The sequence below is a fragment of the Limulus polyphemus genome, unplaced genomic scaffold (assembly GCF_000517525.1).
Source record: "Limulus polyphemus unplaced genomic scaffold, Limulus_polyphemus-2.1.2 Scaffold8462, whole genome shotgun sequence".
NCBI lineage: Eukaryota > Metazoa > Arthropoda > Merostomata > Xiphosura > Limulidae > Limulus > Limulus polyphemus.
Window position 1 is genome coordinate 1 of NW_013674072.1, and position 25,202 is coordinate 25,202.

The following is a 25,202-nucleotide window of genomic DNA, read 5'->3' on the forward strand; positions in this document are numbered from 1 at the left end:
TCTCGTCACGTATATAGTAGTGAATAAACAAGAGTGAAAGCTGATTTCCATGAGAAATGATTCTCGTCACGTATATAGTAGTGAATAAACAAGAGTGAAAGTTGATTTCCATGAGAAATGATTCTTGTCACGTATATAGTAGTGAATAAACAAGAGTGAAAGTTGATTTCCATGAGAAATGATTCTTGTCACGTATATAATAGTGAATAAACAAGAGTGAAAGTTGGTGTCAATGAGAAATGATTCTTGTCACGTATATAATAGTGAATAAACAAGAGTGAAAGTTGATTTCAATGAGAAATGATTCTTGTCACGTATATAGTAGTGAATAAACAAGAGTGAAAGTTGATTTCTATGAGAAATGATTCTTGTCACGTATATAGTAGTGAATAAACAAGAGTGAAAGTTGATTTCTATGAGAAATTATTCTTGTCACGTATATAATAGTGAATAAACAAGAGTGAAAGTTGATTTCTATGAGAAATGATTCTTGTCACGTGTATAATAATGAATAAACTAGATTATATCTAGAGAAATTATTTAGAGAAGCGATTGTTGTCATATATATTGTAATGAGTAAACTAAAAACATTTTCTTGGCCATGACAATCCTGACTAAAAGAATTAATAGTAACTGCCATTTCTGTTCTGCATAATTAAAACGTGATTAGTTTTCTGGAAGCCACACGGGTTTAACAATCTTATAAAAAGATCAGGTATTGCATTCAAGTTATAAACCTCTGCCAGGATTTATACTAGAATAGTGATGCTACAAATTGAGAAAATCTCACAGGTAATTACTTAGAGTGTCAAGTGAAGACCTACTTACAAAATGTATCCGATAATCTTAAGTCCATTCCTTGCTAAGAACCTTCTTGGAGTATTCTAATGTGATAGGAAGTCTGAAGGCCAAATTAGTCTTTCTGAGGATATATGTACCAATGCATTTGACCAAGAATAGGTCGACCCTAACACAACATAAAATTTAGACGTCTTCCAAGAAGCCTGTACCATTGCACGAACAAGGACTTGAAGAGATATGATTCTCCGGGATGTTGAATTTCATGAACTTTCACGAAGGAATGCATCAATGAAGTTACTTAAACTTACCGATGACATTAAGGTCTTGGGTGTTGCTGGTTGTGACGAGAATGCTGCTGCGTTACAAAATGATTTGTATTATGTGGTGAGTTGTGGCTGATGCTTTTAATTATAACAATTTCAGTGTAATATATATATGTGTTATCACAGTTTGAATCAGAAGTATAATTTTGATGGGAATGACCTTAAGCCACCCAAGCAATGTGCTGTTGCTAGTGGCAGGGCAAATAGGATCTTAGGTTACACCTAGACTAGAGAAATATTATATAGAAATCTAAAGAGGTTATAAGTACATCGTATACATAACTGGTTAGGCCACATTTAAAGTATTATGCTCAGTCCTGGGCTCCTTTCCATAGGAAGGACATTGGGTTGTTGGAAAGGGTTCAGAGCAGGGCTTCTAAGATATCTGGTTGTTATACAAGAACAAGTTAACACCTCTTACAAGAACAAGTTAACACTTCTTACTTTACTCTGATTCAGGTGTATAAGATTGTTAAGTGAATTGATAGTGTTTGTGCACCATCTCTTTTCATACTTAATGGTGAGAATGTCAGAAGTTTAGGATTAGAGGACACAATTATAAATTTTTGCAGGGAAGAAGTCATCCTAGCTAAGACAGTTTTATTTTTTTAACAGGGGAGTTGGCCTTTGGAATGGGTTGTCTTCAGATGTAATAGATGTAGTTAATTTAAGGGAAGAATTGATAAATAATAAGAGCTGACTTAGAGTATGTTTTTAATAGTTTAGTAGATTGGACAGGCTAGATAAACCAACACTTCCCTTGTTGCCCTTAAATATTATGCTAATTTTTATGAGTAATGTTAAAAAATTAGATAAATTGAACTGACAACACAGCAAATGGATCAAACTCATACCACTGAGTTGGATGTTTCTTAACTGTTTTATAAGAATCATCTGTCTTTCACGTAAGTCTCATCAATTCAATTGAATTGAATCTCTAATGCTTTCAATTACATTATTCTGTGTTTAAAAATAAGTGCTATTTGTAGTAAGATATAAGGTGAAGCATGTCTCTGTCTCAGAATCTACATACCTGAAGAAGACAGACCAATGTTCTGTTGTATGTTCCACCATCAATAAAATACAAAATTATTCCTCATGCTTATAAATTGTGTTTTTAATCTACACACTGTTACATTATCAATCTTCTAAATTCAAATGTGCCCATGTTATAATTTGATATCTGAATGCTATAGTAATACTCAAGGTATGCTGTACGGGTAGTTTTAATACAGATGTCTAGAACTTCTACAAAGTTGGATACTTATGGCTATAACATTGTAGTTCTTTGGGACAAGGAAAACTATAGAATAGATTCAGGTGTTTAAAATTATTAAAGCTAGTACAACTTACTAGGAAGAGTCTATTTAGTGATGGAATGAAAACATTAAATATTTGAATTTCAATATTAGTTGTTATAACTACACTTTGGAAACTCCCATCAAAAGATACCATAAACTTGTGGAGTGGCCAAGGGTGATTCTATTTTTATTTAATTATTTATTTTGACAAATACATATGTAAAGAGCAACATCTACCAGAGGTATAACATTTTTGACTTCTATAGCAACTGTAAATTATATTATTATAATATTAATTTTCTAGGGGCATACTCCCAGACCACCCCCCCTAGATTGAGCTGCCTTTGGCATATGGGAGTTGCTTTTAGCAGCTCCTTATACTTTCAATCTCTCGTTATAAAATCTGCATGTCTTGCCAAGAAAATCCACCTTGCAACTCATTTCGACATCACTGTCTAGTTTGTTTTAGTAGGTTGAGTGGGTGTTTACATCAACAAGTGTCATGGGTGTTTACTTTAACTAGCACTTCTCATTTTTAGTTTCATAATAAGTACAGTATCTATATGATGTTTACCATTTACAAACAACAAATTTGATGTCTTCATTTTTTTTTTTCTAGTGTTAGCATTTCATATCTTACACTACTGTACAATATCCACAGATTTGACCATTCACCTACAGGGCCAGAAACAAATTTCAATCTTAGTTAATCATTAACTACTGCAACAGCTAATACAAATAATCATCTTCATCTTACAGCAAATCAATCATCAAATAAGCTCTTCCACACAAAAAAAAGGTAATTATTATATTTTTCCCCAAATAAGATTCTGATTCTGAATTTACATATAATATTATATATATTCATTTAGGAAGGTACCTCTTAGACTAACACCTTAACATGGTGAAATACTTTTGTGTCTGACAGAGAAGGGCATGATCAGATCTACAATGTTAAAGTAAACTCAGTCTACTGACAATGGGTTTGTTGTATAACTAACCAATGAAGTCTCTATTATTCATTATATAATTACTGGGAAAGTTCTGAAAACAAAAAAGACAAATTTCTCAGACTAACCAGAAGGTAACATGATTAACAACATGTTAAAAACAGAAAATTATAACAGGACCTCTCATGGCAGAAATGAATATTGGTACATTGAAAAAAACTTCAAGGTCATATAACTTATTATCAGAAATTGTTGTGAGATCTTGGATAAAAGACCTGAGCAGGATTTATTAAATTGCTCTGTCCATGTTTCTACCTTCCATAAAATACAATAACATTAGCCAGATCTAACCTAAAATAATAAATATTTCTTTAAAAGATTAATTCTGAAATTCAAATGGCTTTGCAAAGGAGTCAATTTAAGTGTCTTAACATTTTTTAAACATCTACACTCTACTCATGCCCCTACTGTAACATAAATACTATTATCAAAACGTTACACATGGGGGTATGTAAAACTAAAAACTAATATAACAAACGGTCAGCGGATATCCAAGCTCCAGTTCTATATGCTTCAAGTCTAAATATCTATTAAACTTCGGACCCTTTTTAAATCACGGTCCTAATTCTTTAATGAAAAATTAATAAAATTAAAAAGAACACGGTTAACTTAAGCCACGATTGCTGAACAATATTATATTTATTAGAGAGTGTACGTTAACTGTATGTCATCATATAAATAGAGATAATGTTCAAGTAACATCGTAAGAAAATATTTTAAAAGTAAAAAGTCACAACTGAACATAGCCCATCGAGATCAACACTCCATCATAAACACCACTACGCGCCCCTGTTATCAAACCTTCCCTTACGAAAACATTAGCCATTTAATTCTTACGTAGAGCTTAACAACGTCATATCCCTTAGTCACGTCACAGAGCCTAGATAGTGGAACTGTAGCGCCACCTAAGGGTAATTTTCTTTAATTTCGTTGCTGTAAGCTTGGAGTTGTATGAACGAGGCGAAAGGTGGTAAGTAAATTGCGCAGTATTTGAGATTCATATTTTTTCTTTTTATAAAATCTATAAATGTACAAAAGAATATTATTTGCGACATACTTTACTTTCTAGTTTATTTTCACGAACATTTTATATAATTAACATGATTAACCTTAGTAACATATGAACCCCTATTTTAGAAATCGTTTGGGCAGTTCTACTTGCAGCCATTTTTCTTGGCGCGAATTATGTGTAACCCCGACGAGGGCGCCACTTGAAAAATGTTAGGCCTATTTATATTCAAAGAAAGACCGCTAATTTTTCATTCTATTTAAAATTAAAATTAATCGTGCCACCGAGACATCTATCGTTATAACTTGAAAATATGTTTTCTGTAAAACATAACACATTGAAGTTCAATCATATAAGTTATTTGTGTGTGTTTATTTTAACTAAGTACTCTGTGTTGGAAAAGAAGGGACTTACTTTAACGTAAAAAAAATTTTTAAAACTGTAGGACACTAACGCAGGCTAACATTTTTATTTATTATTTCATTTTTGATCGTAGTGCTAAATTGAAACTGAATTGTATTTGCTTTAAGGTTGAGCGTAAACATTATTAGGATTTACTAGCAAGTGTTGATGACATAATTAAATAAATATACATATTAAAAAAAAATTGTATCAGAAATTGACACATATTTATTGTAAAATTTCGTTAAAAATCCAAATAGAAACACGATATTAAGCAGGAATAATTATTAAAAATACGTGCATTATTAATACAAAAAATACAGTCTACAACAGTACAAGTTTCAACTGGCACTAGCCAGTCATGAGCAGGATAATATCTATTTTTAAGATAATCATATTTATCATATGGGAATTTTTAATTTAATACATTGGTTGATTAAGTAATAATCTAATATAATTGTAACAAAATTAAAGTATGTTACTTTTAACATGAGAAATTAAAATTTTGTTTTTGTTAGCATTATATTTATTTTAATCCAATGGTAGGCTAATGAAAGACATTTCACAACATATGTTAATGCAGAGAGAATGTTTCATTATAAAACTAAATTTTATCATAGCTCTTAGTTACATCATAGTTTCATATGCTATACTAATAAACATTTTCCATAGGATTGTAAAATTGTATTAAAAAAAATGTAATTTTAAACAGAGGTTCTGATGGCATGGGAGAAAATAAGGTGATGTTAGTCAAGTAAAATCATAGCTTATGTTTAATAGTCATGAATCGTTTTGATTGGGGTGATGCTAAATCTATGCACACCAAGGGAGAGAAACATGAAACTATCTGTGTGAGATGAGAGAGTTGGGGAAGGTGTAATTTTTAAAAAAGATATAACATGAAGAAACAATCTCTTCAGCGAAACTAGCAGTGGGTCATATATATGAAACCAAGAGTTCATAATCCAAATCCTGTTGTAGCAAAATCTTGTATTACATTTATGTGCTGTGAGTGAGTTATAAGAGTGATGGTCAAATTATGATATTTGATTAGAGTGGCCCAGAAGTTGGTGGTAGGTGCTGTTCACTAGTTCCCTTATTTCCAGTAAATTTCAGTTCAAAATTAGGAACATCTAGTGTAGAAAATCCTTGTGTAAGTTTGTGTGAATATCTGAAATAAACAAGTATAAGAGAGAGAAATAATTACCATCTTTCTATTCCTTTATTTGATACTTAAATTTGTAATTGTAAATATAAGAAATGATATGTTGAGGTTATGTTTTCTTAGGTATGAAGTAGAGCTTTAAAAGGATTAAGTTTTCTTCCAAATAACTTGTGACAAATAATGTAGTCAGAGATTTTCTAATCCTTGTGTAAACCTGAAAGTTTCATACACACCATTAGTATTCTCTAACATGTCATACAGATTTTTTAAATGGATGGAATTAATACTTTTTGCATCATCTTCCTTTCTAGAATGGAAATTTCTCATGTGAGGAGATATTTTAGTGAGCACACCATCTGGTGACTGCAAGAGTGCTGTGTTTTCATCTTCACTTAAGCATTGGTAAGGTTTTCTTCCTCTTCTTACTCATGTGAGAATAATTTCTGTTGATCCCACTCTCTTGTGATTGAATGAGTAAGTTGTTTCATGTTTTAACTTAAATTTTCTTTTCTAATGCAATTCTTTGTTTTATGAGGATATGCTTAATTTTGAACAGCGAAATTGGTCCTGAGGTAATAGGCATTTGTGCTCTGTACTTTCTTTAGACTTACATGATATTTTCACTTGCAAAATGTTATCTGAGTCTTGTTGGGAACTAAGTATACCATATCAACTCTGGTAGAGATAGTGGAACCTTAAGTATACACCATATCGACTCTGGTATAGATAGTGGAACACGAAGTATACCGTATTGACTCTGGTAGAGATAGTGGAACATTAAGTACACCATATCGACTCTGGTAGATATCGTGGAACCCTAAGTACACTGTATCAACTCTGGTAGAGATAGTGGAACCTTAAGTACACCATATCGACTCTGGTAGATATAGTGCAACACTAAGTACACCATATCAACTCTGGTAGATATAGTGGAATCCTAACTACACTGTATCAACAACACTAAGTACACCATATTGACTCTGGTAGATATAGAGCAACACTAAGTACACCTTATTGACTCTGATAGAGATAGTGAAACACTAAGTACACCATATCGACTCTGGTATAGATAGTGGAACCTTAAGTACACCATATCGACTCTGGTATAGATAGTGGAACACGAAGTACACCGTATTGACTCTGGTAGAGATAGTGGAACCTTAAGTACACCATATCGATTCTGGTAGATATAGTGGAACCCTAAGTACACCGTATCAACTCTGGTATAGATAGTGGAGCCTTAAGTACACCATATCGATTCTGGTAGATATCGTGGTGCACTAAGTGTACCATATCAACTCTGGTAGATATAGTGGAACCTTAAGTACACCATATCGACTCTGGTAGATATAGCACAACACTAAGTACACCATATTGACTCTGATAGAGATAGTGGAACACTAAGTACACCATATCGACTCTGGTAGATATAATGCAACACTAAGTACATCATAACGACTCTAGTAAAGATAGTGGAACACTAAGTACACCATATTGACTCTGGTAGAAATAGAGCAACACTAAGTACACCATATCGACTCTGGTAGATATAGTGGAATATTAAGTACACCAACTGTGGTAGAGATAGTGGAATATTAAGTACACCGACTTTGGTAGATATAGTGGAATATTAAGTACACTGACTTTGGTAGAGATAGTGGAACGTTAAGTACACCAACTCTGGTAGAGATAGTGGAACACTAAGTACACCAACTCTGGTAGAAATAGTGGAACACTAAGTACACCAACTCTGGTAGAGATAGTGGAACACTAAGTACACCAACTCTGGTAGAGATAGTGGAACACTAAGTACACCAACTCTGGTAGAGATAGTGGAACACTAAGTATACTGTATTGACTCTGGTAGATATAGTGGAACACTAAGTACACTGTATTGACTCTGGTAGATATAGTGGAACACTAAGTACACCAACTCTGGTAGACATAGTGGAACACTAAGTACACCGTATTCACTCTGGTAGAGATAATGAAAGTAAGTGAAACATACATAACAAGTTCAGCCAAATTTTTAATAATTTAAAATCATTGTAAAGACTCAACCTTGAAATTTATTTTACCTAGTGATGTTTTGGGAACTTGTCTTCATTAGGCTTAGGCCAGGTGAAGTGAATAAGTAAAACAAATATATTTTAAATTTTGGTGTAAATTTATCTTTGTCAATGGCCCTAACCATATTTGGTATAGCATGGATTGATATTGTTATCACATATACAAGCCCCCTAGTAGCACACAGGTATGCTCGCAGACTTACAATGCCAGAAACCGGGTTTCGATACCCGTGGTGGGCAGAGCACAGATAGTCCATTGTGTAGCTTTGTGCTTAACTTCAAACAAAACACATATGCAAAATATGTGTATGTAAATGTACTCAGATTAAAAATTTCTTATAGAAACTGAGATGAGAATCTGCTGACAGGATGGTGGGAAAAAAACATCCATTTTCCACCTTCAAGAGTAAACCTAGACATTCTCTGGCTTCTGGTGCACAAAAGAAAATGAAACAGCAAAGAAGAGTGTCCACCAGTTTAAAACCTCCGTCCACATCAACTGTTAGACCAGATGAAAGAAAGAAAGAAGGTAGGTCGTAACGTGGAGTTTGGAGTTTATTAAAGAAACAAAAAATTGTTGATAGGCTAATGTAAAGGATGGCATTGGTAGCCCTGATGGTATTTTATTTCCCTTTTCTCTGATTCTCAAAAAAAAACACTGAAAATGCAAAGGGGAATATTACAGGTGAAATCACTTGTAAACTTTATGAAACTTGTTTCATTTATAAACTTTATGAAACTTGTTTCATTTATAAACTTTATGAAACTTGATTCATTTTTAAACTTTATGAAACTTGTTTCATTTTTAAACTTTTATGAAACTTGTTTCATTTATAAACTTTATGAAACTTGATTCATTTTTAAACTTTATGAAACTTGTTTCATTTATAAACTTTTATGAAACTTGTTTCATTTATAAACTTTATGAAACTTGTTTCATTTATAAACTTTATGAAACTTGTTTCATTTATAAACTTTTATGAAACTTGTTTCATTTATAAACTTTTATGAAACTTGTTTCATTTATAAACTTTTATGAAACTTGATTCATTTATAAACTTTATGAAACTTGTTTCATTTTTAAACTGTATGAAACTTGATTCATTTTTAAACTTTATGAAACTTGTTTCATTTATAAACTTTTATGAAACTTGTTTCATTTATAAACTTTTATGAAACTTGTTTCATTTTTAAACTGTATGAAACTTGATTCACTTTAATCTTTCACCTTCAGTGTTAGCTATCCATTATAAAACTTGTATGCTTAATCATCTAATGGCGATTAAGATAGTAGAGTAACTCAGGGGCTGTAGGAGTTGGTGAAAGTGAATTGTGGTAATTTTTATATAGAGCTAGATTTTAAGAGAGCTTTTATCATGTGTTTCTCATATTTGTGCTTGTTTCAAGATATATGAACAATTTGTTGATAAAACATTATTTATATGTATGTATGTTTGGTTGCAGCTATTATTGCGTCATATAGTGATGATAACATTTTGCAGTTAAGTTTAGGATCTGAATGAGACTTAGCCTTCCTCAGTGTGCTCCCAAAGAAGAATGACTGACATTTGTTAAGTTCTGTTTAAATAGTTAGCACACAGGATCACCTACAAAAGTTGTAATGTTTTCAAACGAGACCCAAACCTCGAGCGCTTTCGAACAGTTGACTATTCTTCTTCAGGAGAATAAAGGGTTTTGTTTAATGAGTGTAATGAAATATATAGGCATGAGAGTTGACATCACGTAAACCGGATATTCAGTACGAGTTGGCCTTGAGAACTAGCCAATCATAACCTAGAGTTGTTTGTTTCAGGTTTACTTTGTGCCAAAGAGGTGTGTACAGTACATAAAAGACTTAAGTGTGATAATAATTATATGAAAAAAATATAATAATAGCAAAAGGTGGTGGGAAATAGATAAAATAATAATGTGATGTAATATACAGGAAATCATATCAATATAGAGAAATTTAAGTAAGAATAATAATAATAATGTGTAAAGTAAGTTTAATCACGAATTTAGTTTTGAAATATTTTCAGAGACTTGCGAAGGTCAACAATCCCACTTTATGTACTTTACACACCTCCTTGGCACAAACTAAACCTGACACAAACAACTCTAGGTTATGATTGGCTAGTTCTCAAGACCAACTCGTATTAAACATCTGGTTTACATGACGTTGACATCCATGCCTATATATTTCATTACATCATTAAATATAACTCTCTATTCTCCTGAAAAGAATAGTCAACTATTCGACAGTGCTCAAGTTTTGGGTCTCATATGAAAACATGATATTTGTTAAGTGTAGCATCTGAACAAGAATTAACCTATCGTAGTGTTTTCTCAAAAAAACATGACTGCTCTCTGTTAAGTGTAGGGTCTAAACAAGACTGAATTTTATTAAGTGTAGGGTCTGAACGAGACTTTCACTCCAACAGTTTATATGGGTATGTCTTGGTCTTTATAAAAAATATTAACACTATTATTTAAATTAGTTTTTTAATGTCTTATTCATTCCAAGTTATTTTAAAAAATTGTTGTTATACAAATGGCTTATGGTGTCTCATCGAATAAGCCCACCAGAGTTTTGTAAGTTTTATATTTTATAATTCTGATACCAGTAAACCATTTTTTTTTTCCAGTTTACAGCACTAATGGATTTACCTTTAAGATGAGAGTGATTAGTAATTCTTGAACTTATGTTTGTGTAGATTTTCTGAAATGTGGGCCTTGTGGATCTATTTTTCACACTCTTACCACCTTCATAACCATACCTTTAACTGTAGTAGAACTGGAGAGTCTCTGTGACTGACAACTGGTAACCGTACCTTTAGCTGTGGTAGAACTAGAGAGTCTCTGTGACTGACAACCGGTACTTTTGTGGTTGACGGTTGTCAGTCACTGAGACTCTCTAGTTCTACTACAGCTAAAGGTATGGTTACCAGTTGTCAGTCACAGAGACTCTCCAGTTCTACTACAGTTAAAGGTATGGTTACCGGTTGTCAGTCACTGAGACTCTCTAGTTCTACTACAGCTAAAGGTATGGTTACCAGTTGTCAGTCACAGAGACTCTCCAGTTCTACCACAGTTAAAGGTACGGTTACCAGTTTTCAGTCACTGAGACTCTCCAGTTCTACCACAGCTAAAGGTACGGTTAGCAGTTGATAAGTTACTGAAGTCATCAAAGCAGTGCTCTGTTGCTAGTGGTAAAACTAATATAATTTTAGACATGTTGATTACATATCTTGTTATATAATGTACAGTTTTGGTTGGACACAAGTTTAAGATCTGGAAAAGACAGGATAGTCTCCAATTTATTTTTCAAACAGGGTGATTATTAATGAAACAAGTAGCTTTTGTCAGTAGTGGAAGCCAGCACTTTACGGAAGTTTAAGAGGGGAATCAATTTTCTGAAGAGTAAAGGATGGGTGTAAATTTTTTTTATTTTTTCAAGGGTGGGTATGAAAAGGTAATGTTAATGATCAAATGGCCCCTTATTATTCATATGTTATGTGGTCCTTTGTCTGTATGTTCTGCAAGTCCACAAACTATGTAATAATAGTATATTACAGTTGTCAATAAATAAACCTTATTCTGTGTTCTGTGCTGTTAGCTTTTACTTGTAAACAAAACTGTTACAGATTGCTCCCGTCATGGCCATTGTTGATATCACACATGTACAAAAGATTTAATGTACATGTGGGATCTATTTTAATGTTGGGGAAAGCAGGCTACCTTGGAAAGATTTAAACACCCAGAATACTCATATGGATGCTTAAAACTAAACTTGTGTACATAGCAAATTATTATTATATGTGTTTATTTATTCTTTATTAAATATCTATGTACATCTTTAAAAAAAAATGTAAGCATCAATAATTAAATAGCTTCAAAGACCAGTAACCTTCAAAAGTGTATCAACAAAAATCTCTTTGTTAAACTATCTTAACTGTATTTATCTATTAAACTGTACTATTTCTTACTAGTGTATGGAAGCACATTATGTTATTAAAATAGTAAATAACATGTATCTCTTTTACATATTTATTTTTATGTTAAATCTATATAGTAGTTTATACCTGTGACTCTAAGTAGTTGTAAATAACATGTATCTCTTTTACATATTTATTTTTATGTTAAATCTACTTAGTAGTTTATACCTGTGACTCTAAGTAGTTGTAAATAACATCTATTTCTCTTACAAATTTGTTAATATTCCAACAGAAAGCTCCAGTAGTAGCTTGAAGTCACATTTCTTGAAGGCTGATCACACCCATAAAAGAACAGTGCCTCATTCTACTTCTGGTAAAAATCCTTCATCAGTGAATGCTGCTACAAAAAAGCCATCTGCTACGAATATATTTGAAAGAAATACTCCAGATACAAATCGAGATGAAAGAAAAACTTCAGATACAAGCTCTTCCAACAGTACTGGGCGACAGATCCGCATCCCCAAATTAACCCCAAAGATGCTAGCATTACAACAGGAGAAAATGAATTTTAAAATGGGTATTTTTCCTACTCAGAGGGAATCAACAATTAAGGTTAGTATTTATTTACAAGAAGTTATTTATCTACTGATGTATCTACTTATAACTTTATAGGCCAGCTTAACATCTGTTACAATAATTGATATGATTTGACTAAATTCCAGAAGTTTGAAACATGGGGTTAATACAATACGTTTTCTGTTTGTATGCTCCAGGAAGCAACGGATATAAATGTCTGCTCTTAATCAAAATGGCTGGTAGGTTTAATAGGTCTAATAAATGTGTATTTTAATAACTGTAACATAATATGGGAGCAACTAAAGAAATATTTGTTACCAAAATTATTTGTCAAGTTAAAATTAAACCAGTAACTAGTTAATGTTTGAGCAAATAAAAAAGTGTAAAGCATTCAATATTAAGCCTAGCATTAGGCCTAGCATGGTTTGATGGTTAGGGTGAATGACTTGTAATCTGAAAGTCACAAGTTGAATCTCCTTTGCCAAACATGCTTGCCCTATATGTCTGCTAACTGGACCAACCACCTGGGTATAAAAATTCTTGGCTTACAAAAATACTGGCCAACCCCAAACTATTTGGGATTAAGGTCATGAAAAAAAAAAATTCAATGTGAAGACCATTAGGTAATCCATATATAGATTTGAAAGTTGCCAGTTTCAGATCATAAAAGTAAATATTCAGTGTTGAATTATAGTGATATGAGAAAGAGTGAGATGGCTCAATGAAACCACCCCTATTTCATCAGAACAACCAAAATATCGAAATCAAATCTGGTATAGCCTTTCACAACCGTTTTATGAACTTGAATTTATAATCTGTGACCTGTTCAAACTTTATGTTGTGTTATAAGAACTGATTCTTTCTATGACTGCTAGGAGATAAAGTCACCAGAAGTTTCTGTGAAGGGTACCAAGCAGGCTTGTGGAGAATGTGAAGGTTGTTTACGAGTAGAAGACTGCGGTGAATGTGCCACATGTCTGGTAAGTTGTAATCAATCGTTTCTCATGGAATATTCCAGGTCAAAACATATTTCTCATAAATTGTATAATGTTTCTTATTAAAAATTAAATATTTACCATAGTTTTGACTTTAATGGCAGATCTACATTTCCTACTGCACTAACCAAGGAGACAAAAAAACTTATAACTTAGAAATAACCAGACTATCAAAGTACAATAGATTGTACACTGGTGTTGGTTGAAACTCTTCAAATATTGGTCCTAACAGATAACTTATAGCATATATTGTTCATTTATTCTTTAATGTAAAATTGGTAGACCTTTTGACTATATAGATATTATTACAGTTTTGACTATATAGATATTATTACAGTTGCTCTTAGCAGCTTTCTTTCTGTCAAAAAACTCCTTAGACTTTTATCTTATGTTATGATTAGGAGAGATGTTGAGGTAAGTTGGACATTGTATTTACAAGTCTTAGGAGAGATGTTGAGGTAAGCTGGACGTTGTATATACAAGTCTTAGGAGAGATGTTGAGGTAAGTTGGACATTGTATTTACAAGTCTTAGGAGAGATGTTGAGGTAAGCTGGACGTTGTATATACAAGTCTTAGGAGAGATGTTGAGGTAAGTTGGACATTGTATTTACAAGTCTTAGGAGAGATGTTGAGGTAAGTTGGACATTGTATTTACAAGTCTTAGGAGAGATGTTGAGGTAAGTTGGACATTGTATATATAAGTCTCAGGTGAGATATATTTACGCATGTCAGAAGAGATGTTGAGGTAAGTTGGACATTGTATTTAAAAGTCTTAGGAGAGATGTTGAGGTAAGTTGCACATTGTATATACAAGTCTTAGGTGAGATATATTTACGCATGTCAGAAGAGATGTCGAGGTAGGTGAGATACTATATGTTACATGTTAGGAGAGATATCACTGTAGATTGATCATTACATTTGCACATGTTAGGAGAGATGTTTAGATAGGTTAGACTTTATGATGTTTACACATCTGTTTTTACATGTATGTATTCTATTTATGTGAAAGAGTAGCCAATCGTTGTTTTATACCATTTGAAATCTTTGTTTCTTTGGGTAGTCATTAAGAGTAATTTACAGGAAATGTCTTAGACTGTACATAAAGTAAAAACAAACCCATTATATATATTTACAAACATGACAAAAAATTAAAAGTACACTAAAAGCAATCTGTTTTATTCCTTCTTTGTGGTAAGGGCATGACTGATGTACATTAACATAAAAAGAGCTAGTTTCAACATGTCATTCTCAAGGAATATAAAACTTCTTGGACCAGTAGGTGTAAATACCTATGACCACAGTATGTTAACAAGCAGATAAATAAGATAGAAGATCACTACAAAAAGGATACTTATTCCATTTCTCGTTCTTGTAAATATGCTTATATTGGTCAAACAAAGCGATCTCTTTCATATAGAATAAAGAAAGTTGAATTCTACTAGCTTTGGAAGGAAGTTAAAAAATCAGTTATAGAATTACACACAGCCAACGATGAAGTGAAATTTGATCTGTCATCAATGTTTGCTGAACCAAAATTCTTCCATCGCTGGAACACAATACAAGAAATTCAATAGAAATATTTAAAATGAGAGAAAACATGATCAATAACGATTTGGAAATGTTTGTTTTAATAATTAATTAATATATGTGTATCTTTTTTTGTACCTAAATGTAGAAGACAATGTGATTGTAGATATCTATACAGCTTTATTGCATCCCTTGAGAATAATAAGTTTGGTCTGTTTGAAACAAGTTCTTTTCTTCATTAATTTTTGTGCACCAACCACTTCCCTTTCTTTAAATACATTTCATACATGTTGACGAATATGGATATTTTTGTTTAATTTAACTCTGCTGTCTTTTATCCAGTAAGCTACAAGTAGTTTTTGGTGCTTAAAATATGTTTTTAACTTTCTTTTAAATACAAGTAAGATAATATTCATAAAGCTGTCTTTCATTTGTCTTGAAATTTATTTACTACTTAGGCTCTTACGTATATTCATTCGTTTGTGATTTAGGATAAAAAAAAATTTGGGGGCCCAGGAAGATTGAAGAAGAAGTGCTTGTTGAAAAGTTGTGAAGAGTTTACTGTAAGTTTTCATGTTACTTAAGTTATTACAAAACTACTTTGTTCCAGGCAAAACCAAAACAGTTAACATCTGTTACCAGTTGTAAAAACGTGGTCTAGAACAGTTAACATCTGTTACCAATTGTAAAAACACAGTCTAGAATAGTTAACATCTGTTATCAGTTGTAAAAACATGGTCTAGAACAGTTAACATCTGTTACCAGTTGTAAAAAAGTTGGTCTAAAACAGTTAACATCTGTTACCAGTTGTAAAAACACAGTCTAGAATAGTTAACATCTGTTACCAGTTGTAAAAAGTTGGTCTAAAACAGTTAACATCTGTTACCACTTGTAAAAAAGTTGGTTCAGAACAGTTAACATCTGTTACCAGTTGTAAAAACATGGTCTAGAACAGATAACATCTGTTATCAGTTGTAAAAACATGGTCTAGAACAGTTAACATCTGTTACCAATTGTAAAAACACAGTCTAGAATAGTTAACATCTGTTACCAGTTGTAAAAAGTTGGTCTAAAACAGTTAACACCTGTTATCAGTTGTAAAAACATAGTCTAGAACAGTTAACATCTGTTACCAAGTGTAAAAAGATGGTCCTAAATAGTTAACATCTGTTATCAGTTGGAAAAACACAGTCTAGAGTAGTTAACATCTATTACCAGTTGTAAAAAGTTGGTCTAAAACAGTTAACATCTGTTATCAGTTGTAAAAACATAGTCTAGAACAGTTAACATCTGTTACCAATTGTAAAAACACAGTCTAGAATAGTTAACATCTGTTACCAGTTGTAAAAAGATGGTCCTAAATAGTTAACATCTGTTATCAGTTGGAAAAACGTGGTCTAGAACAGTTAACATCTGTTACCAATTGTAAAAACACAGTCTAGAATAGTTAACATCCGTTACCAGTTGTAAAAAAGTTGGTCTAAAACAGTTAACATCTGTTACCACTTGTAAAAAAGTTGGTCCAGAACAGTTAACATCTGTTATCAGTTGTAAAAACATGGTCTAGAACAGTTAACATCTGTTACAAATTGTAAAAACACAGTCTAGAATAGTTAACATCTGTTACCAGTTGTAAAAAGTTGGTCTAAAACAGTTAACGTCTGTTACCACTTGTAAAAAAGTTGGTTCAGAACAGTTAACATCTGTTATCAGTTGTAAAAAGATGGTCCAGAATAGTTAACATTTGTTATCAGTTGTAAAAACATGGTCCAGAACAGTTAATATCTGTTATCAGTTGTAAAAACATGGTCCAGAATAGTTAACATCTGTTATCAGTTGTAAAAAGTTGGTCCAGAACAGTTAACATCTGTCACCAGTTGTAAAAACATGGTCTAGAACAGTTAACATCTGTTACCAATTATAAAAACACAGTCTAAAATAGTTAACATCTGTTACCACTTGTAAAAAGTTGGTCCAGAATAGTTAACATCTGTTATCAGTTGTAAAAAGTTGGTCCAGAACAGTTAACATCTGTTACCAGTTGTAAAAATCTGGTCCAGAACAGTTAACATCTGTTATCAGTTGTAAAAAGATGGTCCATAATATTCTTGTTGTAGTTGCTACATTTTATTATTAATTTTATTCTCCAGATCAACAGAGTGTATCAAGTAGAGAAGGTCCTGGGTAAAAGATACCACCAGGGGGTACTTGAGTATCTGTTAAAGTGGAAAGGATACCCAAGGTATGTACAAATTACTAAAAAATTCTTCTGGTTTGTAAGAAAAAAATGCTAAAAAGGGGTATTGCAGTTTAATTTATGATGTTATAAGTTTAATTATTTTCTACAATTCTGGTTATAGTTCTTGTCCTACTAGCTGTGATGAAGCTTTGGTGGTGAAACAGTGGCTGATAATAGTTCTTGTACTACTAGCACTGATGAAGTTTCAGTGGTGAAACAGTGGCTGATAATAGTTCTTGTACTACTAGCACTGATAAAGCTTTGGTGGTGAAACAGTGGCTGATAATAGTTCTTGTACTACTAGCCCTGATGAAGCTTTGATGGTGAAACAGTGGCTGATAATAGTTCTTGTACTACTAGCACTGATGAAGGTTCAGTGGTGAAACAGTGGCTGAAATAGTTTTTATTGTTTTTTGTTGAATTTTTTTTCTCTAAGTTGATTTCCAAAATGTCTAAATCTCTCCAGTGTGGAAAACAAATTATGATAAAGAACAATTTGAGAACAAAATGCTGCATGTTTAATCTATTGTCAAAAATGTATCTGGAAAGTTAATTGAACTCCTAATGTTATTTGGAGAAATGAAAACAACAGAAGTTGTACATATTAACTCTGGTGTAATGTAGAATTTAAAATGTTGAAATTTGTAACAAGATATTGCTTGAACAGGATTAACTTTTCATCAACATATTTTGGTAGTATTTGTAATAAAATCTGTAAAGAAGTACTCTTGTTTTGTTTTCTATAATATGATTAGCTGTCCTTTGTCCAGCTTATGAACTTTGAAAATGTGGGTGTGAATGCTATGACAAGTAACACAAAAATCCTAATTTTCACACAGTTTATTTATAGCTTAACATATTATTACACTCTTCATTATTACCTCACCCAAAGTTTTGTATAAGGCTTAAGAACTCAATAGGTAAACACTTAAAACATGGTATACACTGAGTGATGGTTGGGGTGACTTTGTATTAAGAGGTAGAAGCCAAAGTAGTGGCAGTAGGGGTGCTTTATGTTACCCACTTTCAAAAACCAACTCTTATTGTCCTTCCACAGTGTTTTATATGTTTAATTAATTGACAGTTATTGGCCCCAGAAGTGTCTTTTGGGCCAAAGTTGAAATGTCACAGGTCAGAATACGAAGTGGGTATAACTCAAGAAATGGCTCTTCATATCACCTTTATGGTGGCTGTTGGAATAGAAACTTCAGCTGAGTTTATGTATTATTGCACTAGTGGTTGGCATTTTATGCTTTGCATTCCTCCATAGAGAGTGTTAGCACACTCACTCTCTGAGTTATTTGTGTGCCCTCCTCCCATACTTTGTGTATGTTGTGTTATAGAAAATTTAATACGTTTTTTTTGTTTTTGATGTAACAATGTGGCACCATATACGAATGTAGTTAATGTTAAATTATGTGAAAGATAATAAATTCTCAATAGCGGGGGATGAAGGGATTTGTTAACCCCACATTTACATGCCCCTTTTTCCAAACTATCATCCCACAAAGTTTGGTTGAGATTGGCCCAGTGACCTAGGAGTAGTTAGATAATGGAGGAACAGACAGACACAGATTTTTGTGCTTTATATATATAAATATATCAAAATGCTTCTGTATTCTGTGCTATATCATGGTAATGTACAGTTTTGAAATAATAATAAATCTTCTAGGAACATTGTGTTTATATTTTTATGAACTTTAATGTAGTTGCATATTTTTTTGTACAACTTTAACATTCATTAATTCAGTTATTAATAAATACGTAATCTAATCTCATGTAAACCTTTAATTCTTAGTTTTGATGAATTGTATAATATTAAATCTACATAGAAAGTATAATATTTTGTTGTTGAAAAATTTTTAAATTACCAATTTCATTTACTGTGTTTTCCTTTTTTTTCACAATAAGTAATACAATCATTAAAATATTTTAGCAGTGGTTTTGTAGTTAAGGTTTGTTTCTTGTTTAGCACAAAGAGGCACAATTAGTTATCTTTGGTGTGGCTGCTGCAGGAATCAAAACCCAAATTTAGTGCTATAATCCCTTCAGTTCTCAACTGAGTCACTAGGGAGGGCTGTAGTTAAGGCCATGAAAACTTGTCCAGCGTATAAACATAAATGTTATAATCAGTCCCATGAACTTCAAGGTATTGTTTATTAAAATGATTTCTCTAAATCTAGTTCTGAAAATTACATTGTATAAACACAAATGTTGTAATCAGTTCCATAAACTTCAGGGTATTGTTTATAACAATAATTTATCTAAAACTAGTTCTGAAAACTACAGTGTATAAACACAAATGTTGTAATCAGTCCCATGAACTTCAAGGTATTGTTTATAACAATAATTTCTTTAAAACTACTTCTGAAAACTACAGTGTATAAGCACAAATGTTATAATCAGTCCCATGAACTTTGGGGTATTGTTTATAACAATAATTTCTCTAAAACTACTTCTGAAAACTACAGTGTATAAACACAAATGTTGTAATCAGTCCCATGAACTTCAAGGTATTGTTTATAACAATAATTTATCTAAAACTACTTCTGTAAACTACAGTGTATAAGCACAAATGTTGTTATCAGTCCCATGAACTTCAAGGTATTGTTTATAACAATAATTTCTTTAAAACTACTTCTGTAAACTACAGTGTATAAACAGAAATGTTATAATCAGTCCCATGAACTTTAGGGTATTGTTTATAACAATAATTTATCTAAAACTACTTCTGAAAACTACAGTGTATAAGCACAAATGTTGTAATCAGTCCCATGAACTTATGCATATTTTTTACAACAATAATTTATCTAAAACTAGTTCTGAAAACTGCTGGGAACCAGAAGTGAACATTCTCAGTAAGAACTTGATTGAAGAGTTTGAGAAGCAGCAAGAGGTTGACGGGAGAAAAGGAAGAGAGAGGGCTTACTCCCCAGAACCAGTAAGAAGGAAGATAAAATCCCCTGCCAGGAAGTTAAGAGAGAAGTATATGTCCCCCAGACTACAACTGAATAGCGTTAAAATCCCAAGAACATCATCTAATGAATCCGTTACTGAAGTAGAAAAGAAACGGGCTAGAGAGAAAACTGATTCTCCTGAACCAGTCACTAAATTAATCAAACTGGAAGTAGAGGTTAGTTATCTGAATTACTTAAGTTTTAGATTTTATCATTATACTTTCAGCATCTCGTACATTCTCTAGAAGTATAAGCATGTTCTCTATTGCATCATCAGATATATTTCAATCTTTTCTTAGAAATGTAAGCATATTTCATTATTGAAGAGTTAAATGTGGAGTTGGTGTTTGGTAGAGTTCATGAAATATGTAGAATTATTGGCCGTTTATAATAATATTTAGAGTTGACTAAATGCAGCTTTGATTTGTTGTGTCATTATAAACTTTTCCCCAAATCGACAGCACTTCTGTCACAGGAAGTGGTAATGCTTAAAGCTTTTCCGCTGATTGTAGGATATTTGTTCTCCTGCTCAGGGATGTAAAAAGGTTATTTCTCATATCCTGTTGGGAAAACTATTTGTCCAATCATTACTTTCAAGCATCTTCAGGTTCTACTAATTTCCAAACATCTAATATTGTCATTAATGAGAATTTTTAAAACTTTTAATTAAACTCACTGATTTTTATATGCTTGTTAAAGTGACTAAAATATTTAGAATGTGTAACATCCATTAGTTTAAACTGTAAACAAGAGTTTGATACAGATTAAACTAAAGCTGGTTAACCATTATTAAGGATGTAAGGATTATCTGTAAACATGAGTTTGATATAGATTAAACTAAAGTTGGATAACCATTATTAAGGATGTAAGGATTATCTGTAAATAAGAGTTTGATACAGATTAAACTAAAGTTGGTTAACCATTATTAAGGATGTGAGGATTATCTGCAAACAAGAGTTTGATACAGATTAAACTAATGTTGGTTAACCATTATTAAGGATGTAAGGATTATCTGCAAACAAGAGTTTGATATAGATTAAACTAAAGTTGGTTAACCATTATTAAGGATGTAAGGATTATCTGTAAATAAGAGTTTGATACAGATTAAACTAAAGTTGGTTAACCATTATTAAGGATGTAAGGATTATCTGCAAACAAGAGTTTGATATAGATTAAACTAAAGTTGGTTAACCATTATTAAGGATGTAAGGATTATCTGCAAACAAGAGTTAGATACAGATTAAACTAAAGTTGGTTAACCATTATTAAGGATGTAAGGATTATCTGTAAACAAGAGTTTGATACAGATTAAACTAAAGTCATTGTTTGTCTTAGATTAAATCAGCCTGTTTCGACAAATTGTGAAAGAAATATTTTATGAGATATCAGCACATTTAATGTAAGACAGCTCATCTTTTGTGAACAAAACCATAATTTGGTGATTTAGGAAATATTAAGTAGTCCTGTCTATGTGAGTTATACTGCTCTTGTTTGGTGAGATGGAAATCCCCTGCAAATTGTGCATCCTAACCACCTGGCCATGCCAGGCCGGGTAAATCTTACTGCTATAATTAATATGTAATCTGTTTTTAATTAGGAATCTCCAAAAGAATGTGATCACCAGGAAGCCAAGGAACCAGCAAATAAAACATCTAGAGAAAACGAATCTCTTGAACATACACCAGTTGAACAAGAAGTGAGAGAACTGATCGAGACAGATTCTGCTTTACCAGAGCCTGAAGCAACAATTTCTCAGAAAAACACTGAATTAGATCAAGAAGTAGGAAAAGTAACAAAGAAACATCATTTATCTCAAGATCCCAAAACTATTAAACCTGCCATGATTATAAAAAATACAGAAAACAAACATAGTAAAAAAGAAATAATGCTACAAAAAGACACATTTTATGAACAGATTGGTTTGCAGAAAAAACGAGGCAGGGGACGTCCTAAAGGAACCAGAAAAGTTGGTAGACCTAGAAAAACTGAGGTTCGTGTAGGACGAATCACAAAAATGAAAGAAAAATTTGCAATTTTGAGAAAACAAAAATCTTTTCACAGGCTGAAATCACTATTTCCTGCAACAATGAAACCGAAAGGGAGTGTTGATAACAATGAACAGAAGTTAACAACTAATAATACTTCACCAAATAATTATGATAATGGAGATTTTGAACTAGAGGAATTTGACAAAGATGAAGACCAAATAATTGATGAAAAAGGAAGGACCATCACTGATACAGAACAAATTACATCTTCAGAAAGTGAGGGTCGAAACAGACGTTCCACTAGTCTTGCTGCTCGAAATTTCATCAAGTCTGTGTGTCGAAGAATACAAAACACAAAGAAACTGGAAAAAATTTGGGCTGACAATGAAAATAAGATTCTTCAGAGGCGGTTTCTGGAGGATTCTTCAGGTAGTGAATGGGAAGATGAAGATGATGAGGTTGCCTCGGAAGTTTCTAATGATAAGCCAGATGAGGATGGTGATCCACAAAAAAAAGTGCCTATGGTTAACAGATTACTGTTGTTAGAAAATTTCTTTAGAAAACCTTTTTTTTTCTTTTACCTGAAAGCTATAGGTCTGGTCTGTTTGGACACAATGGAAGATATCGTGGTATGAAAGGATTTCCAGGGAAATTAGACCGATTACGAATGTTTTACAATGTACAGAACCTACCCGATTCTCTGAAGAAAAAGCCTGGAAGAAAGCCAAAATCTTTTTTTGAGGGTCAACCTCTTAGTTTTTTCCATGGCATTACTGTTCGTGGAAGAGGAAGACCAAGGACTAGCTTTGTTGGAAGAGTTCACCTTCATGGGGTAGGTGGGTTTGGGACAAGAGTTGGTCTATCTGGGAGGGGATACTGGCCCAGGAGAGGCAGGCGTGGAAGAGGCAGAGGATTAAGACGAGGAAGAGGGAATTGGAGCATTATGACATTACAAAAGACAGAAAAGGCAGGATTCGAGGGATCAAATGAAGATGATATCACTTTATCCCCTCAGACTTCTGGTCCTGTGATGATATCAGTTGTCCAGGGGCTTGCTCAAGGTTCGAGCAGAGGACGAAGTAGAGGAATAAGGGGATCACAAGGTGGCTCAAGATTACAGCACGTAATCATCGGCCCACATAAAAGAAGAGGTCGACCTCCAAAAACTGAATCGGTAATGCGCATGGTTCAACCAGCTACTCAAGATGAAAGTCAGTCATTTGATCTCAGTGAAGGTTTGTCAGATTTAAGCCAGAATTCACGCTTAGGATTACCAGCATCACTGGTGAAGAGAAAACGGGGAAGACCTCGTAAATATCCTCAGTTCTACTCGGAGGACTATAAATTTTTTGAAGATGCTGCTCAGTTTGCTCCAGGTCAGAAGAGTGATTCAGAAGAACCATTGCATCCGCCAGTTGTAAAAAGAAAACGAGGAAGGCCACCAAAATATCCATCGTTGATGCAACGGAGTATCTGGACATCAAGAATGGGCTTACCACCAGGTGAAGAAGGGGATATCAACTGGCATGGTAGACGACAAAACAGGATATTTGTTGTGATGCCTGACTCTAGCATTGTTGAAGTGAGAGGAACAGATACTGTAAAAGCTGTGGAAAAAGCTGGTAGTAAACTGGAAGCAATAAAACGAGGAGACTTAGGGGAGGTGAGAACCTAATTAAAATTTTGAAATTTAGTATTTAATGTTTCATAAACATCTAGAAACCATGTGGTCAAATTCTCACCAATCAGTAATTATTTCTCTTCAGAAATGCTCTGATTCTGTTATATTTAAAAATCAATGTTTTAACTTCATGTTTATAGCATTTCACTTGGTCACAAAGTATTTACTTTTCTGTCTCATTAAGTATACAAGAATATCACATCTACTTTTTCTTCTGTTATAGATTTTTTTATTCCCGTGGAATGTGAATGTTTAAAAACTACAATACTCAAGGAAATACCTAAACTGGCTGATTAAAATTTTAATAAAGAGGTAGAAAATGTCTAATTAATGATCTAAACTTGTGACCTACCAACACAATGATCTAAACTTTTGTTCTTACCATATAGCTATATATAGTTTTGTTCTAACCACACAATGATCTAAACTTCTGACCTAACCACACAATACCATATATTTATATATACTTTTGTCCTAACCACACACACAATGATCTAAACTTTTGTTCTTGGTAGGTCACAAGTTTAGATCATTGTGTGGTTAGGACAAAAGTATATATAAATATATGGTAAGAACAAAAGTTTAGATCATTGTGTGATTAGAAGAAAAGTTTAGATCACTGTGTGGTTAGAACAGAGGTTTTCATCACTGTGGGGTTAGAACAAAAGTTTAGATTATTGTGTGATTAGGTCATAGAATACAAAAAATAAAACAACATAACGTATTATATAAGCTGTAGTCATGGTAAAGTTAGGTTGTGTTACATATCACATATACATGGATGTATGTGTTACAGGGTATGAGACGGCCTTACAAAACGCGACCAACATTGGAAGAATGCACTCTTGACACAGTAGACCACACATCAACGTTAAAGCTTCCAAACACCCTACAGTTAGTAGAGAGCGAACTACCTCTGGAAGAGGCTGACAATGCAGAGAAGCTGGTGGGAATGTTCTTATTTCGTCAGGTATATTCTCCGAATGAGACGACCCTGCGATGTCTCTTCTGCAAGGACAAGTATTCCTTGCGGTTTCCCGTAGATCTAGAGAAGCACTATCACTGTATTCATGAGCTTTCTGTGCACAATGCTAAGGCAGACTTTAGTGAAAATGTTGTGTTTGTCTGCGTTCCTTCTGACGTAACAGAAGAGACCACGCTGAACTCTGCCTGCAGATTCTGTGAAGTGATCTTAAAGAACCTTAATGAGGTACGGGAACACT

At 32.9% G+C, this 25,202-nt stretch overlaps 1 protein-coding gene across 2 annotated transcripts; it reads left to right on the plus strand.

The window, feature by feature from the left end:
• The first annotated feature begins 4,367 nt into the window (after positions 1-4,367).
• LOC106475358 (M-phase phosphoprotein 8-like) lies at positions 4,368-23,073 on the plus strand. Of its 2 annotated transcripts, none has more exons than XM_013936045.2 (11): positions 4,368-4,405; positions 6,323-6,413; positions 8,423-8,609; positions 10,795-10,856; positions 11,066-11,123; positions 12,308-12,627; positions 13,467-13,571; positions 15,606-15,677; positions 17,265-17,356; positions 20,174-20,486; positions 21,908-23,073. In XM_013936045.2, exons 3-11 carry the CDS (start codon positions 8,450-8,452, stop codon positions 22,931-22,933), a joined length of 2,208 nt encoding a protein of 735 aa, XP_013791499.1. In that variant the 5' UTR covers positions 4,368-4,405; positions 6,323-6,413; positions 8,423-8,449; the 3' UTR covers positions 22,934-23,073. The 2 variants fall into 2 exon arrangements, with proteins under 2 accessions (XP_013791499.1, XP_022235198.1); XM_022379490.1 differs by lacking the exon at positions 4,368-4,405 and adding an exon at positions 4,806-4,864.
• Positions 23,074-25,202: the final 2,129 nt, after the last annotated feature.